At 28.6% G+C, this 19,912-nt stretch overlaps 1 protein-coding gene across 1 annotated transcript; it reads left to right on the top strand.

Moving 5' to 3' along the window:
* Positions 1-5,236: 5,236 nt before the first annotated feature.
* LOC119682669 lies at positions 5,237-7,422 on the top strand (the record flags this gene model as incomplete). Its single annotated transcript, XM_038096162.1, has 3 exons — positions 5,237-5,423; positions 6,062-6,729; positions 6,794-7,422. Coding segments are annotated over 3 exons (1,413 nt in total), but the record flags the coding sequence as incomplete, so codon positions are not given.
* Between the last annotated feature and the right edge of the window lie 12,490 nt (positions 7,423-19,912).

Genomic DNA, 19,912 nt, shown 5'->3' with positions numbered 1-19,912 from the left:
CAGAAAAAATATAAAATGTATGACATATAAAAAAACATTTATAAATTATAGAATATAAAAAAGTGTATATCAATTAACATCATTATTAAAATAACAATTATTATTAGGCCTTTTCGGTGGCTCGCAAATATGGCAATAAACAGCTATTACTGTCTTATACTGGCTGAAATGTTCGCAAAACAACAACACAATTTTCTCTAGCTAGGCCAATAGTTGTTTACTCGCCAAACACTTCGGTCGGTAAAGAAAAAAATGTACCAACGCAATAAGTGAACTATTGTGAATCTTTATTGGAAATTCCAAAGAATATTGCATGATTAAGTGCTAGCATTTAAGCAAAATGGCGAAAAGTCAGATAGTGCTATAATTAATTTAGATAATATCTTAATACATATAAAATTAGAAAATTATAAAATAAAAAATTTTATTTGTAATAAAAGTAAATTTCAAAACCCTTCTTTTAAAAATTATATTTTAGAAAATTGTTCTTTTAAAGAATCAACTTTTATAAAATCTCAAAAATTATATGTAAATAAGAATTCAAACAGAATTCAAAAATTTGAAAATTGGAAACAAAGAAATATTTCAGTGTTTTATTTTGAAATTTTCAACATTTTCCCAATTCCTCTTAATGTTGTATTTATTTTAATTTTCAATCTATCTTAATTTTTCATTTTTATACAAAATGTGATTTGCTTACATTAGGCCAATATAAGCCAGCATGCATTTTTTGTCATACTTGCGAGCCACCGAAAAGGCCTATTATTAATAAAACATTAGCCGTAATTTTTTCTTTCAGATAAGCAAAAAAAATACTCGCAACTTACTAAAGAAATCGTGATGCAACAACAATGTAAAATCTTCAGAGTTATGTTTCACTCGCAAAAAATTTTATGACGTAAGTTTAAGTGCAGCCAAACTCAAAAATCAATATATTGTGAATGATTACTGGAAATATGTTATAAAATTCCAGTCAACCGTAAAACTCGTTTAGGCAACTCATTTAGTAATAAATTCAAATACATAAATAAGTATATATAAATAAGTATTTATATTTAAATATATAAAACAAAAATGCTAACCATTATGCTTTTAATATTTATTTTATTTTCTTTTATTTAAATTAATAAACTTTAACAAAAAACATATGTTAAAAAATCATTGAATATATATTAAAAGTGATAACAATTTGCTTCAACCAGACTTAATGCTGTTTTTTTACAACTCTGAAAGAAAAAATTTCGGCTACTATTAATACTATTAATAATAATTCGAATTAATTCTAATAAAAGCTCTTTGCTTATTAACAATAATTAAATAACTTTATAAATATCTTGATATATACGTTAAATTGTGTCATATAAGTTTCAATTTAAAACGAGTTTCATATATCTATATTTACATCTTTTTTAGAAAATATCTATATATATAATAAATATCTATATATATATATCTATATATATATATCCGGTAGGTGGAAAGCATCGAAAGCTACAGTGTGAGACTTGAACCCACTAAAACCATTTATTATAGAAATTATAGCAAAAGGAACGAATTCCAGCTACTGGCCCGTAAAGTTATCAAGGGATCAAGGGAAGGATAGGCATTAAAATACAGAAAGCTTAGTACTAAGATAACAAATATATTAAAGCTGAAATTGAAAACAATTGTGAGGAGGTAGGAACTCATTTGTACAAAATCAGCAAATAGAAGTCATTTGCGCATATGAAATTTTGTATACAGAAATTGGTCACTTGGTTTTCATTTGTGATTTTTGACCCAAATCAGTGGTTTGAGGCCAGTTGAAATGCCATATAAGCCAACAAAAATCCGATTGTGTACGGAAAAACTTTGACGAAAAATCAAAATGTTTTGATTTCCGTTCAACTTGTCGTCAGACCTCCAAATATAGCTTTTACACATGAGACTTAGCTTTTCACATTTCAACGCAGAAGTTGTACGACCAAAGGGCGTGAAATTGACATTGTCGTATACTGTGCTTACATTTCAGTCATTAAGCACTTACATAGACTAACTTTTGCAAGATTTTGGCAGACACTTTGACTTTTTCATTAACATATACAAATTTTTGTTCGTAGCCCAAATTCCAAAACAATATATATTTGCATTCAAACATAAAAAACTTGCCAAGGTCTGGTCAGTGTATACGCGCATCTACATTAGGTTTTATTGCACGTATTTATGCTACAATAACATAATTACAGAACAGTGAAATTTGGACAAAACCAAAAAGGAATAATAATTATCAAAAAAGGCTAAGAATATTATGAATTCAAATTAATGAAAATTTATGTTAAAAAATTGTATGCAATATAATATATTGGGCTTTGATATAATCCAACTACAGAAAGTGAAATTATTAAATATCTTAGGTCTGTTAAATGAGTTACTCGTGATAAAACTCAAAAAAACTTAAGTAAAGTACATACTGAAAGCGTAGCACAAAAAAATGCCTAATTACGCTCTTTACACAGATTTTCATGGAACAGTTTTGTGTAAAGTCTGGCGAGAATACCAAACTTTTAAATCAAACCAAAACAGCTGATTCACATATCAATAAAACTTTTACTTTAAATAAAATGTACGAGTAAAGTCTGTGTAGCATTTTCAAATTTTGACAGGGATGTTACGCTCTGTCAGATGTTTTTATTTACTCGAAAATTTTTCTGGTGGAACGCACTTGGGTATACACAGTAGGTCTGTTCCACGAGCTACTCATAGTAACTTTGAGTAAACACTGTGTATACACAAGCGCGTTCCACCAGCAAATTTTCAAGTAGTTTTGTGTAAATTTTACTTCTGTTTTACTCATGTTTTACTATGAGTAGCTCGTGGAACAGACCTAGTGTTACTCAAAGTTACTACGAGTAGCTCGTGGAACAGACCTATAGTGAAATGTTTCATAATTTTTAATTTAATTTAAAAAGAACATCAAATAATTAATAAAAAAAGTTAAATTAAGGAACGAACATTAAGGGTTTTTATTTAATTTTCTTGCTTCTAGGTAATATAAAGCAAATGAATTATAAAGCAGCTGATTTCAATTTACTATTTTATGTCAATTATGTAGTTTAAAATACGAAATACCAAGCACGTCTGAATACTTAATTGTTTTGTGTTTATTGAAGTAATAATTTATGGTTAGAAATACCATTGCTATAGAATCTCAAGTTCTAACTACACTAAGAGCAAAAGTTTAGTGAACTTATTTATAATTGTTAAGTTGTATAATAGTCATAATTTCTTCTTTGAGTTGTGAAAAAACAGCATTAAGTCTGGTTGCAAAAATTGGCATCACTTTTGAAATATGTTAAATTCTTTTTTAACATATGTTTTTCATTGTTTATGTACAATATGAAATATAAAAATTCTAAACACTGAAAATTAATTAATTTAAATAAAATAAAACAGACTGAGTATTAGAAAGGTAATGGTTTACATTATTCTCTTATAATTAGACCCTGTGCACACGGCGTTATATTAAAATATTTATTTATGTATTTGATCTTATTAGTAAATGAAATGCTCATGATTTTAACGAATGACTGGAATTTTACAACATATAAGCAATTCTTGCGAGTAAAAATTAACACTGAAAAGTTTACGAGCATTGTTGTTGCTTCACATATTTGCTTTCGTAAGTTGCGAGTATTTTTTTTGCTACTCTAAAAGAAAAAATTACGGTTAATATCACATTATTGTGAAGCTTTGACCGTTTGTAAGTTGGAATATATTGAAGTAAAGTAAATTAAAATTTCCTAAGGACTTTTTGCACTGCACTAATGTAAATATTTATTTAATCTACTTATATATTATTTGTGGTTAAAAGTTTTTAAATTTATTTATGAAACATTTTATAAAATTTTCACAATGGTAACACCTTGGTTGCCTAATTTTTATCTAAATTACCCTACTTGCAATTTCGGTAAATACCAACATTCCCTACCATACCGACATAATTTACTATATCCTTGAAAATCCCATCAATTTACTAGTACTCGCACACGGCCTTTGTATATACATATGTATGTGTCCATAACTTTATAACACGAAGATGGTTAAAACTAAATATCTAAAGTTTTTCTGAATTAACGCGTTAATTTATAATCAACGGAATTTCAGTGAAATACATAATTAAAAAGTAAAATTTAATATTAAATTTAATTTCTATATAAAAACTATGTTTTAAGAGAGAGCCTTTTGATATAAAAGAAATTTTATTATTTTTAATTTTATTTTAAATTTTTATTCAAAATTCTTATAGCTGGCATTGCCGTTTGTGGACATAAACGAAATTGGCAATCACAACAAAACACAAAAGAGCATAATTTTTAATATAATGGCAGTGCTGTCAAGAAGGCATATTGAGAAGCAAACGAAACAAAGTGTAAGAGAGAGAGCATGAAGAAGAATATAAACAACAAAACTGGAAACGATAGCAACAAACTGTTGTTGCTGAACTCCGGCGGCGATGCAAGCCCAAGCATGAGAATATGTTGAAATAATGAAGTAGTACAAAAACAAAAACAAAAACAAAAATGATTTAGAAAAACAGCTGCAACATCAACAATAGCATGGCACAGGTACGAGACTTGCTGTTACAGTTGTTTTGTTGGCTATGCTGGTTACAATACGAAATGCGTTTGTAGTTGTTGGTGTTGTTGTGGTTGTTGTTGTCATTGCTGAAATTGGTGGTGGTTGTTTGTTTGCTGCTTGCGTTGTCAACGTTATCACTGCAATGTTGTTTTTGTTATTGGACTTATTGTTGTCGTTATTTTGTTGCCGTGTTGCCGTCGCTTGCGTTGCTATGTATGCTGAACAGCAAAATAACGTTTTGGGTAAACTAAATAACAGGCAAAATAAAGTAATTTAAATTATTGCTCACTCTTTCGCACATACACACTTTAGCACCCAGCAAGATTACAACGTCGATTGCTGTTTTCGCAGCAGCTGCTGCTTGTATTGTTTTGGTTTTGTGTTGTTGCTGCTGCCATAATACTTTGTTTTGTTGCCTGCCTGCCTGCCTGCATATCGCATATATTGAATATTTCGTCGGCAACTTCGTTCAATATTTTATACATTTGCTTGCTTGTTTTTTTCAGTCTTACATTGTCGTTCGTTTGTGTTAACAACGCGTTTGTTGCTAGCAATAATTCTGCGATAACAATTGTTGGAGTTGATTTTTTGAGTTTTAGGATTGATATAGCGATATTAATTTAGAAAATATATAAAAATGTCAAATTCAAATGATTCCAAACCGGACAATTATCAAATAAATGCAAAAATTTGCGGTTTAGTGGAGAAATATCCGTGCATGTATGATCGTTCGCATCCGCATTATTTGAAAAAAGATGTTGTTGACAAGGCCTGGATAAAAATTGCCAAAGAAATGGAGGATTCAAGTGAGTAGTACAAAGTGCAAACAACAACAATACACAGCAATAAAATATATGCGATTTTTTTACGGAATTACTGCCTTCGTTGCTGCTGTAATTGGTGTTGTAGTTGCTGATACAGCTAAGGCAGCGCGTAAGCGTTAGCTTTTTAATGCAACCAATAAACAGTTTATGATAAGATAGAGGGGGCAACATAGCACACCATGCTGTGAAGGGGAGCGTATGCCGCGAATTACTTATGGCGTTGCCATAGTGAAAATTTTCACGTTCTCAAAATTTAAATGCAATTAATAAGGCTTATAAAAGTTTAATATTACTTAATAATTTTTGATAAAAATGAAAAATTTATTAATTTTAAAAATATATTAAACTCAAATGAATATTATTGGTGTGGCATTTTGTTGTCATTGATTGTCGTTGTTATTGATAAATTGTGTATATGTGTGTGTTTATGTGCATACACATGCACATTTGGCAAACAAGGCCGCGCTTTGTTTGATTAAGCAGAATAGTTAATTATAAGTAAATTTAGCACCTGTTAAACTTTTATTGTAGTGAAATGTTACCAGTAGCAATGAACGGCACTTTATACGCTTTGTGTAAAATTATATAATAATAATAATTTTGTTAAATTCGTTTTATAGTTTCGTCTTGCAAAGAACGTTGGCGCAACATACGCACGTCATTTGCACGCTCAATAAATGTCAATAAGGTGCCTGCAAGTGCGAATCGCACCAAGCCATATTACCTACACGAGGAGCTACAGTTTCTGGCTAAACATATAACACCTGGTATACCAGTATCACGCCGTTCGAATGCCTCATACTATGCATTCGGTGAGGAGGCTGAAATAGTGGAAGTGTCAGTTGGTGAAGAATCGTTTGATGGTTTTGCTGCTATGATACACGATGAAGAAGAGTCACAGGGTTTACAAAGTAGCACCGACGAAACAAATGATTGCAGTAAATTAGAACTTAAAGCAAATGTGAACATTTTACCACAACATTCACCACAACAATTAACACAGCAAATACCGCAACAGTTACCCCAACAGTTAACTGAACAATTGTCGCAGCAGTTACCTCAACCTACACCACAACAGCTGCCACTCCCACAACTGCCGCCGCAAATTCAGGCAGCGGTACAGCAATCAGTGCCAACGTTACCTCCACTTTCACAATTACAATTTCGGCAATCCATAATGGAAGACGAACATGAAGCTGAGGCAACACCTGTTTTACCAATGTATCCACTCAAGAAAAGGTTACGTGTTATGGAACCAATCATTCCAGAAGTTGAACGTGATATAAAGGTACTGTTATTAACATTGTTAGGTGTCATATATATTATTAACTTTTCTCATTTGAATTTTTCAGCCTGCTGAGTTATCCACTGATACCGATTTTGATGCAATTTTTCTACAAGGTTTATTACCCGAAATGAAAGCTATGGACTTTCGTCAGAAAATACAATTCAAACGTCGCATTTATGAAGTTATTGGTGAAATCTTTGAAAATGCACCACACACCACTAGCACCAGCACTAATGCCGTTGCTAGCACAAGCAATAAAATATCACCAACTACAACCAGTCAATTAAATTCAGTTAACATTCCTCAACCATCAGTCAATAATAGTGATTTATCCGTATTACGTCAGCTAAGCAGATTAATTCAAAATGCTGAACATAGTGTCAACAATGTCACAGTACCAAAAAGTGTTCCATCTATTTCATCAACGGTACGTTCTAATACGCCAGCTACTGCAACAGTTGCGGTACATCGCGGTGCAGTTACAAGATCAGGCTCAAGTTTATTACGTGTTACTATGGTTAATCCACAACAGGCATCTTCGTCAACATACACCACAACCAATTCCGGAAATGCGAAAGCACAGCCTCAAGTGGTGAAACAGGAACCTGATACGGAAGAATAATTTAAACATTAATTAATTAATGTCGTCATTTGTATATATGTATTTATTTATACTAATATTATACACTCTTCGTACCTTATATAATAATAGTTTATAATAGTTTCACTATACCTATTTTTATAGAAATACTATTAAGATTGTAAATTTAAAAAAAAGAAAGAAAAATTAATTTTAAATACATTTACATTATATAATTAAGAAACGTGTTTGTAACGCAAATAATTAATTATTAAAAATAATTTAAAATAATGTCCACAAATGGAACTTTACTTTACTTTGAACTTTACTAAGCTTAAAATATTTTTGGTTTAAACAATTTTTTTTTAAAGTTTAATATTCTTTAAACATAGGTTTAAAAAAAAATTATTCCTAAAAATTGGAACAGAGTTTTCCTTGTTTATCTTGTAAAAAATAAATGAAATAAACAGAATTAAATATTAAAAAGTATTTTATTATTACATTTTGTTTGCAATATATAAAATTAATATTAGAAACATTATTAGTCGTTGCCATAAATAAATATTTGGATTGATATTTCTAACAACTTCCATTTTAATATATGGAAATGGAAAGGTTAAGGTTTATGTTACCACAAAACTTTTATCCGCCATTAGTGAATATATTTAGATTAATGATAACACATGAATCTTTTAATATATAATATTTAATTTATTTTAATATTGTTATTATTTTAAGATGCAAAAAATTGATTGTCTTATAGTAGTTGATCGTTGATGTGCTAATCCTTGTCTAATATTAATTGTGTATAAAGGTCTCTGTAATATATATAGTCGTTTGAAGGTCTTAGAAGTGGTCGGGTTTACATATTGGAGTTATTCGTCCTCATTAGACCGGCAAGTCTCTCCCGCCCATCTCAACATGTACTACAATAACATGGAAAAAGAGGTACCATGTTTATCAATATGTTTCTGATGATCGATGAACTGACTTTCTAACCTTTTGGCGTATTGAAAAATTATATATAAAACCTAAGGGATAGAATCATATAAGAAAATACAGAATCATATTTTATATACATAGTGCTACAGTTGTCTAGAGTAATTATATTTTCTCAACATTCCTGATTATAATGATATATTTTTAGTTAAAAGATTTACTGGTGTATTTTTTTATTGTAGAAATTAGAATCGAAGTTTATATATATTAAATATAATATTCTCTTCTATAGCTAAAAAAATTATGCTTCTATATTTCACACAAATTATTATTATTGTTTAGGCATTGAATTAAATAGGATTATCACTTCTCAAAGACTAACCACACATGTTGTTTCTTACTTTGCACATGCAAGGAACAACATATACGACTAATACCAAAATATACGTTGTTATTGTTATTGTGCTAGGACATCAATACATACGTAGTAGTTGTTGTTGTGGTAACTTATGGAAATCTGCTGGTATAGTTTCTTTTCGGAATGGAAATGGTGCACTTGGTCGTCGAAATTGACGAGTACCTCCGGGACGTAGATCCGTAATGGATGTAGAGGTGGATGTCATATAACAAACGATTATTATCAGGTTAGTATATAGAATTGTGGGCAGAGAATAAAAACTACAGAGAATTGATATAGTAGAAAATATCATAATGTTGCTATAGGTAAAGATAAGTGAAAGGATGAGTAACATATACTTGTCGACAGATGAAACTAGATGAGCGCTATGAGCATTATAAATTGCTGATAAAATAATATCTATAAGACAGTTTAAGATGTGGAATTAGCTATATAAACTTTAGCGCTAATAAACTTTAGTACGATTAATTATTAAACTAATTATTGAGTTATCATTACTGTAATGTTTGTGATCGCTTATTAAAGTAATTATTTGATAGGTCAATGATAGGTTATTGATCAATTACTTTTCTTTATAACCTGTAAGTCTTTCCCTTGCAGTGTTATGTTTTTTATATAATTAATGTTTATAGTGGCTTGTTACTAGAACACAAATATTTGTCGGAAGATAGTTCACATTTGAATAATTAAAAAAAAGTAAGCAAATAGTAAGCAAATTATAAACCAAAAAAAAAAAAGAAGTTTCTGGATAAAAATTAAAAAGAAAATGTTTTTCAGAAGCTTTGGTGGCTAAAAAGTGATAACAAAATGATCTTCCTTTTAATCCTCTTTATAATTATACAGTAAAATTTAAATAAATTAACTATTTTTTTATGAAAACCAATATCTTATTTGTTAAATCAACTCGTATATACGAATATATATATATATATATTAAGAGATGCTAAACTCGCGGCGTACCAGTAATCTGAATATTCGAGGTACTTACAATAAAGCATCGGATACATTACGATACCATTGCTTAAAATAGGATGTAACTACCTAGCAATTTAATTGTTAATTACGAAATCATTTTGATGCTCAGAATTTTTATAATTCTTGAGCTGCACCTCTATGTCAGAGCGCAAGAGAGAGTACAGCCTAACAAGTTGGTCTATATATGTTGCTCTATAGATACTTAAAGAAACTGCTACAAAGTACTTTTAAACTAAATTTCTTATTAAAAATGGAAATTTTGTACAGTATTTTTTATATATTGATAAACTGTTTATACCAAACGGATGTATCCAACATTGTATATGTTATGATTACATAGTTATATATTATGTTATAATATATAGTAGGGCAAAGAACCTAGCAGTCAAGTTTCTATTTTTAGGACCTGTGCGAGTTAGGCTAAGTTGATGCTAAACCAAATGGGAGATTTTTTGGGATTTTTTGCACTGCAAACATTTAGTCATTTATCAACACGTGTCGACACATCACTATATTATTGGCACAACTTAGAATTTCTTCGCAATACTCGAAGCAGCGTGGTATGGTCAGCCAAATTTTAATAAATTAACTACATTTTTGTGTTTGTCCTTTCTTTCTTTGCTATTCGAAACTCTATAAATTTAAAAAAAATTTTCTTTGTCATTGTAAGAAAGCGTAGCTTTTTCGACAAAACTATAGAAACTTTATAATATTCACCACATTTTTGTATAACAATCCGATACACAACAAATATGTTTTCCTTAATTTAGATTTTGAGTAAAATTCTATAACTTTTATAAGTGTTGTATGCATTTCTTTGAATTAATAATAAATAATTATAATAATAGTAGTTATATTGGTAGATTCATTAAGACGCCACCATAAATTTTTGCTCAAATGATAGCGATTGTAACATTCCAAATTAATCTAATCTAAATATTAATTTATTTTATTTTTATAAATTTCGTTTAATTTATTTAACATAAATATAATTTTTATTTTATTTAATTTTATTTATTTATATATAATATTTTTTTTATTTAATTGTCTCTAAAAATGTATAACTCTAACGGTGAGTCAAAATTTTTTACAGTGCAGTCGTCACACCATTCATACGGTGAGATGTCATTCAGATCATAAATATGCCTTCTCTTCAATATGATGCAAATAAAGTGCTTATATATATATATGTTTATATATATGTACATGTTTTTATATTTATTTTTTTATGTAAATATTATTTATTAATAACAATTAAATTATTAATGCATTTATAATTAAAATAAAAATTATTCACATTTCTTGCTTATGACATCTACAATGAACTTTTGTGTCTTCGATGCTTGTCTTTTTCAAAGAAGAGGAAGAAGAAGAAGAACACTATAAATTAGCTTGAGTAGAACTTTTGCTATATTTATTTGTTGTTGTTTTTATTTGTTGTTGTTTTGCTTTGCATTTTCTGTGTTTTTGAATAAGTAAATTAAGCTTAAAGCTAGCTAAGAACTTTGTTCAGTTCAGTTCTTTATTTGAGCGAAAAACGTTTTAGAAAGCTGGCAAACACTAGATGAGTACCTTTTCGAAGGTCTGCTCGCCTGGTAAAATTTAAAGTTCTGATTTTTAAAAATTGCACACAGTAAAATCGTTTGTTTGTAGGTGGCAAGTAAAAAAGTTTAAAAGTCAAAAGCGCTTAAGCACAAATTTACTTGGAACCATAAAATCGTTTGTGACGAAATCGCACATGGCAAAGTTTCGTTTCGATTGAATTTAAAAAAAGTTCTTCCGCACTAATTTTTCAGTCTTTTAAGTTTAAGTTTCTACGTAAAAATGCAAGTATTTTTTTCATATTTTTAAGTTCGCCGTGATTATTTTTTAGTGCAGGCCTGAGAAGCTTTTTTGCAAAATTGTGCTGCATAAGTAAATTTTATTTTTTTAATAGTCATTTTCTTAGTATTAATTGTATTTTATCATTACTTGGAATATTTATTAAATTTATTAATAATTTAAATGTTATATGAAGAGAGAAAGTAAGGGAAGCAAAATTTGTGAAAATTTAATTCTTTCATCAAGTGAACTTTTGAGTTGACCACACTGTTTCGAATATCGCTTAGTATCCATCATAAGTGGACTTTGACAAAAATTTTTGGTTTAATCGTCCATATATAATATTTAAACTGCAAGTGTTAGGAATGAAACACTGCCTAACACTTGCAGCTGGTGACACAATTTAATTTAATAAATTTATATGTTCTTAAATAGGTTTTTCAAACAGTAGTGAACTTTAACAACAAAAATTCATTTTATATTATTTTAAATAATTGAATTTTTGGCTTACCATACAGCTGTTTCGAGTATTGCTAAATACCCATCATCAGTGGTCTTGGAGTTATATCTTATATTTAATTATCTGTAAAGAAATTTTGGAGAATGTAAGTACCAAAAGTTAAATTCATACCCTGCCAAATAAAAAGCTCAGAGTCAGCGCACCTTAACCAACTGACCCAAAGCCGTACTTGACTTTTCTCTTCCCACATTTTTCTGGAGTTTTATTACTTTGAAATTAACAAATTCACTTACTGTGTTTATATTAGAACGAAATCATAAACCACCTGTAGAATAATTTAATTAATTAATCATATTTTTTTTTAAGTCTTAAATTTCAATACTATTGTGTTTGTAGAGGCATTTGTTGTTGCATGATTAAATTTACTATGTTCTTAAATTAAAAAAAAATAAATTTTTTATATAGTTTTTTTAAAACAAAAAAATAATGCTAGAAGACTAAATTTCTCTTTCAACCATACCTGCTGCAGCTGTGGTGAGGATAATGAAAGTGCCTCCCATCTGCTTTGTTTCTGTTCGGTACATGCGCGAACAGAAAGTGCCTCCCGTATTAACACTTTAGGGGCTTTCTTTTCTGAGGACCTTGGCAAAACACCAAGACCTCGTTCTAAATATCATTATAGGCTTTGCTTAGCTTAGGTTTTAATTATACAGGAGCTTAATGGGCCTATATCTAACCTAACTTGATGATAAAAAATAGTAATGTAATAATAAAAAAACATTTATTGTTTTTAATAATAAAAAAAAATTTCTATTATTTTACAAACAACAAAAAAAATTTATTTAATTAAAAAACAAATTTTTTTTAAGAATAAAAACTTTTTATTTTTTGTTAATTTGACCTTTCTATCCATTTCTGATATTACTTGTTCAAAATGACCTTTGTTCTGATGACAAATTGTCAGTATTGAATCTGACAAATTGTCTAGTATTGAACTTCAAAATGGATTAAAAAGAATTTAGTTTCTATTTCCATATAAAATAGATAAGATTAAGAATATCTTTATTTCATTTCGTATTCATTACTCGCATTATAATCAGTTATACATTCCATTATCGTCTAGTATTTCAGTTTTTTTTTTGTTTTTTGAGAAACTTTGTTTTAACTTATCTTTAATTACTTTGTGAAAAAAAAATCATATACAAAATTCATTAATAATAATTTCTTTATAAATTGGCTTGTAAATTTACTAATAACAGAGTTATCAAGTTTATGGTTTAAAATGTAGAACTCGTATAAAAAAATATATATTGAAATCTAATTTAATACTATTTTTAAGATAAAGCCAATATAAAATTTAATTTTTAAAATCAAGTGAGTATTTATGAAAGTGAATATGTGTGGAGTAAGAAGACAGTTAAAATACCGCTAAGAGCAGTGTTATTTCCTCAGAACAAAACGGACTACTATAGGATGCTAGCTATTTGGGAAGGCTGTTTTTATGCTATAAGTATAAGGGACATATTCAGCGAACAGTCACATTCAATTCAAAGAATTTTCATCTACCCATTCATATTTATTATGTTGAAGCTGTTTTGAGTCAGTACACTTAAGCAGTTATACTCTTTTTTAACTCGAGGTATTTTTTAAACCACTCTTTACACCTTGACTAGATTATTGTTTATCACTTCATCAGACTAAGCAATAATTGACCTCAGATCTGCATATGTACCTCTCCGAGGAGACTGTAACCATTTTGAGATTTGATAACGCGGTGTTGGTAAGTCTGTCAGTTTTCGCAAATAATTTCAGTGCTCTATCCTTTATGTATTTGATGGGATCAATCTTGATGTCCCTGAGGATGTCGTTCGTCTGATGTTTTACCAATATTAATTATTAATATTATTTATATTAATTATTAATTTATTTATATTATTATTATTAACTTATTAATATTAATACATCATCGAGAGGTCAGATATGTTAATTTTTTCGATTGTAAGGTAAAGCATCAGCTTATTCTAATTATTGCGAAACTTTGGCACAAAACTTAAATTAAGTTTAGAATTTAGTATTTGAAAAAAAGATAAAGTAATATTGATTAGAAATTAAATAAAATATTAAATTTTACTGAAGTTTACATTTTATCAACTGACATATGTATATTGTTTATATTATAATTTAATTTCATTGAAACTCATATCTGAGGCATTTATAGGTTCTTTTACCAATCGGTCAATAATTCAAAACTAAGCTGTGGTTAAGTTTTCATAATTCATACTACTACATGTATAAGAATAATTGAATTGAACTTAACGAATGGTTAGCACAAATGTAACTCCACTCAGTGCTTCACGCAGGATCAGCGCTAAACTCACCTCACATTTATTCGTCAGAATAACAATAAAAACTTTACCAACAACAACGATAAAGCACGAATAAACGAGGTTGAATTGTGTGAAACAAGCATTTTTTATAGAAAACACTTTTAACTGCTAATAAAATAATACATATATATATATATATACATACATATATATATTAACATATAAAGCTTTGTGTATAAAGCTTAATACGCAATGCAACCCTTCAAAGAAACGTCTGTGACGTTTGCACAAGACAAGTTTCGTTGAGGTGAGCTTGAAGAACCGTTATCGATGCTTGGCTTTTGACAAGCAGCAAAATAATTGAAATTTTAGTTGAATGTCGTTGGATCTCAAGTGAAGAATTGTTGCGTATGAAAAAAAATTTTTTTTTAAATCTTTTTACAATTTGTGTCCTTTTATTATTGAATATTTTGTTTTATGTTTAATTATTGTGATAGTGATACTTATGCATAATTATTTATGTTATCAGTGATAAATTATTAAATACTATACATAACTTAACTACGCAGTCAACATTTACTACTGTCACTTTGCCATGGCTTGGCATCAACACAACAACAACAACAACATTCATGTGAGCTTTTTATTAGAGCAAACGCATAATGCATAGAAGTAGGCAATTTTTGTTATGAAGAAAATTGGGTTGACAACATTCCGGTAAGTTTTAATTTAAATAAAATATATTAAGAAATAATAGCTTTGTATATCCTTTAATGGATTAATTAATGGATAAAGTGTATACCTATTAATGCGTTTGCCGATCACATGTCTGCCAAAAAAACTATGACAAACAGGGTTGTAATAATAACAGTAATAATATTATAAATATATTTTTTAATTTAATTTCAATTTAATTAAATTATATAATTTATAACCTATTTTAAATAATTATAATAACAAATTATTTATTTATTTTATTTATTTATTTTGTGATCCTTATTTGGCATCACTGTTTTTGTAATATATGTACATGTGTATTTAAATAAGGCAAACAGAAATGCATATCGCATATCTATATTTGTACTTCTGTTGTTTTCGATTCATAAATCTGCGGTAATTTTTTCAATTGAGATGTACTTTTAGTGCAATTTTATTTTCGATTGGTAAATTTGGGGTAAAATGTATAACAGTTAAAATTAATTTATAGCACTCTAGATATTTTACCAGAGTAGCAAGATTACCCTGAAATTGGGAGTTGTTTTATATGATTTAACAAATAAAGTGTAATTTGATTCAATACATATGCTTTTATGAAAAATATAAATGTCTACTAATACCACTACAAAAATGTTAGATTACTCTAAAAATGTTCGACTGGGTATCAAAATTTGACTGACCGAGAATAAATCTTGATTGCATCCAGATTAACCAATCGAAAACGCCATTAGATTAAAGATTGCCATAAACGGTCTAATATGGAGCTGAATGCATTAAATTAACATATTATTAAATAGAAAAAATTAAATTGCGCTTTAGAGTTATTTATAATTTTCCTTAATAGAAATTAAAAATACGTTAAACTGACGTAAAATCACAATATAAAAAAAAACAGATATGCATACTGAGTATTATCTCTGGTAGTAAAAGTCTTGTTTTACTATTACTCTCGGTCTTCAGAATAATTAGTTTAAATTATTTACTAAATAATTTGCAACAAACTTTAATCAATAATATAAATATATAATATGAAAAATATATATTGAATATTCTTTAGTTTTGTGGTATTTACACCAGCTAATTAAAGTAATACCGAAATGTTTAGATTAAAAGTTCTTTGAACATTGAAAGAAATTATGATTTCAACTGATTGATATTAGTCGACTAAATTAAATGTAGTAGCATTAAGTTAAAAACTATGGTAGATTTGAGGAAGTACATTACATTGAAGGTCTACATTTTCTCTTCATTCTACTATACACGACTGTCACAGCTTCTGATCTCTCATCGGTCCAACTTATGTATGTATATATTTTGTAAGTACAATTGTTGTCAAAATGTTTCCTGAGATACGTACGTACATATATGGGAGGGTCGGGTGGTGAATTGCATTATAAAATCCGTTGGAACAGAAGATGCATAAAAATTAAAACTACTATTTTTCAAGTTGTTATAATTTATGAAAGCTTATAACAACTCACTCCATTCGGTTTTATTTGCAGCACCCGCAAAAAATTATTTAACGAATATGGTGATTCCCCGTTCTCAGTTTTACTGTTGATCAAGTATTAGCTTTGACTTTTTAGTAATGTGATAAAAGGAGTAATAAAAAAAAAAGATAAATAACTTAATTTATTACAACTAATATTGTATTTAATAAGTGAAGATATTATTTTTTGCTTTGATTCAGAAAGATATGTTGAGATTCAAATTATACTTATGTATGTACATATATAAAACGTATTATCATAATATAATGGAGAATCGACATAGACACTGATGAGTAAAAATGCTTAAGATGCCAAGTCGTTTTGCATCAAGCAAAGAAAAAAGTGCGTAGTTTTGGTTTAAAAATATTCAATACATTATAAGAGCAGATTTTGAGTCAGCGTCTATACTAGCAAGAATTTGGCAATATTTTTATGTTGAAAAGTGAATATGTATATTATTTTAAAATTCTGTCGCTAATAACAAAAATGTGCTGATACATTTACATTCATATGTGTATATATGGTTAGTGAAAAAGTGAATGTGGATGCAAAAATCTTACCAAAGTCTAGTTAGTGTTGGGAAATTAATATATGGACGATCTCATTTGTGAGCGTCCACTGTAGAATCATATAATTTCTTGTTTACACACTTAAAGAGGATAGAGTTAGGTAAATTTTTGGTGTGAAACTGCCCACATGGAACACTTAGCGTTTTACTTTGTTGCAGTTTTTTCATCTCACCTTGTATATATTGTTAAACCAGTAGAAATCATCCTGACGAAGATAAAGTAAACTCAATCATTAGTTGGTCTTCAATAGAAAAGAAGCAAAAAGAAGCAGATAGGAGGATGGCAGCATTAAAAGCAAATATCAGGAATTGGGGATGGAAGCATTTTATTGGGATAAGATATCTTCTGATCTATTATTTTTCTTATTTTTAAATAATGCTTTCATTTTTCTTTATTGTTCTCTTTTATTAATAATAATAAATTTTATGTTTGAAATTTGCGACTTGTAGGAACAATTACTCCAATTTCAGCAATTATTGTAAATAATTGATTTGTTATCCGGTTTTTTGCTTTACGTTCTACTTTTCCGGGACGCAAAGCGTACGTTCTACTACTACGCCGTTAAGCGAAGTATAATTGATAAACAGTAAAATTTTTAATAATGTCAAAGCTTGGTATTTATTTATTTTATTTATTTATTTGTGAGTTAACATTAAAATTAATTATAAAGTTAACTAATACTATGTTCAGACCCACCTTAATTTCTCAAAAATTTTAATTTCGTCTTCGTTTCAGCGAAACGTTCATTTTCGTTGAAATGAAGGCTTAAATTAAAGGACATTTTAAATGCAACTATGCGTAAGATAAATTTAAAGCAAAAGATAAAGTTGAGATAACAAAAATGTGACATTTTTTTAAATATATGTCAGTGGCAGTTGATTTTAATAAAACCGGGAAAATATTTTAAAAGTAGTGCAAATTAAAGAACTGTTTTCAATTTGAAATAGAGTGAAAAAAAATAATTTATAAAACTAAAATCCACTAATACTATATTCAGACAGCCAAATTTCCTTTATTTGGCCGTCATTAACTTAATGAAATTAAGTTAATTTCGAAAGTGTTCATACTACCCTAAATTAAGGAAATCATATGTTTTTTGCTTACAAATCGAATATTAAAAATTACATGCTCCAAACACCATTTATATCTGGAAAAATGTTGAAAGTTGATTATTATAACTATAAAGGACAACATTTAGTAGTTTCATTAACTTTAGTCGATTTCAGGTATGTGAGTACAATATAGACCAGGGCTGTCCAAAGTACGGCCCGCGGGACACATGCGGCCCACGGCTAATGTTTGTGCGGCCCGCGACATATTTTTAATCTACTATAATTACTTTTGTATACTTTTGGTATACTGGTAAAACTAATTTATTTTATTTTTATGGTATACCAAATAAATGAATTTAAATTAATAAAACTGAATTTAACATTATAATCGTATTTAATATAACAACTATGAACGTATATATTTATTTCTGCGATCCTTCAATCTGTACATTAATTTGTATAGGCCCGCGATCGCATATGGTCTGGACAGCCCTGATATAGAGATGGAACAAATAGGATGATGTATCGTAAAACTGATGATGATTCTCAAAGAGAGTCGAAATATATAGTATAATAAAAAATATTATACGTTTAATTATTTTTAACAAGAAGGGACAGATTAAGGACAGCCAGATTTAAAACATATAAAAAAATCATTGTAATAATAAAATAATTAAAAAAATAATAAAATAATTTTATATATTTATATTTTAGTTTAAGAAAATCTTAAAATTTATGTGATCCACAAGTTAATACGATATGTGATATTACGATATTTGAATTCTCTTATTATAATCGTTATTTTACATATAAATTTAATGTTTTTAATAAGTTTAAATAGTAACATTGAAGTAATAATATTTAATAGACATTATTTGTACTTTGATTCCATAACAAAAAAAAAAAATCAATTTATATGCAAATTATTATGAAAATCTAAAACAAAAAAAAAATAAAACGATCTAAGTAGCAAATAAGAAAATGATTTTTCAACATAAGCACAAAGCAAATAAGAAATCAATTACAAATAAGAATTAGTCACAATGAAGTGAAATAATCACAAATCGACGACGTCATCGCCAACATCTTATAAGAAAATATTGTGTATTATGTATTGTGTAGACATATGTACGTGCATTCGCGCAGTGGTTGAATGGTGGGTACTGATGACAATAACAAAAACAATCACGAAGAAAAAAGTTCAATACAAAAACGCTTCGGCCAGCAATTGCAACGATATCTCGCCAGAGTTGTAAAATTTATTACTGGAATTTGCTCTTCAGCAATGATAGAACAACAAAGCAACGAGCAACGAGCAATAAGCAACAAAATAACAACAAACAACAACATTTAAAGCAAGCCTACAAAATAATAAATACGAGTAATCATTAACATTACTCATTTGACGCTCGCAAGCAGGTTCGATTTTTAGTTTATTGAGAGCATTCGTTGTAGTAACAGTGGTAACGGGTGTTGTTGGTTAGTATTTGCCTTGCCATAGCCACAGCCATAGTCATAGCTGTGATGATGTGTTGAGTGTAGCACGAGAAGTACTCACTCGTTCGTATAAGCGGATCATCGACAAAGACAAAGCATAAGATAACAGCTTGTGTAAGCAAGAAACTGTGGTGTGCTGTGCTGTGCTCAGTTAACCAACCAACCAACTTGTGTGATAATTTTTATTCAAGCACACCAAAAGTACGTACACTTTATGCATGTGTACATTCGAATGGGTGTCAGTGATATGAATTATAATTGAAACTGGTTTTTTTTCTCAAACATTTTCTGTTGTTGCTCAAAAAAATTTAATAATAATAAATCACCAAACGGTTACA

Source organism: Teleopsis dalmanni, chromosome 1 (genome assembly GCF_002237135.1).
Source record: "Teleopsis dalmanni isolate 2A chromosome 1, ASM223713v2, whole genome shotgun sequence".
In the NCBI taxonomy this organism is placed as follows: domain Eukaryota; kingdom Metazoa; phylum Arthropoda; class Insecta; order Diptera; family Diopsidae; genus Teleopsis; species Teleopsis dalmanni.
This window is presented reverse-complemented; position numbering and strand designations above follow the sequence as displayed.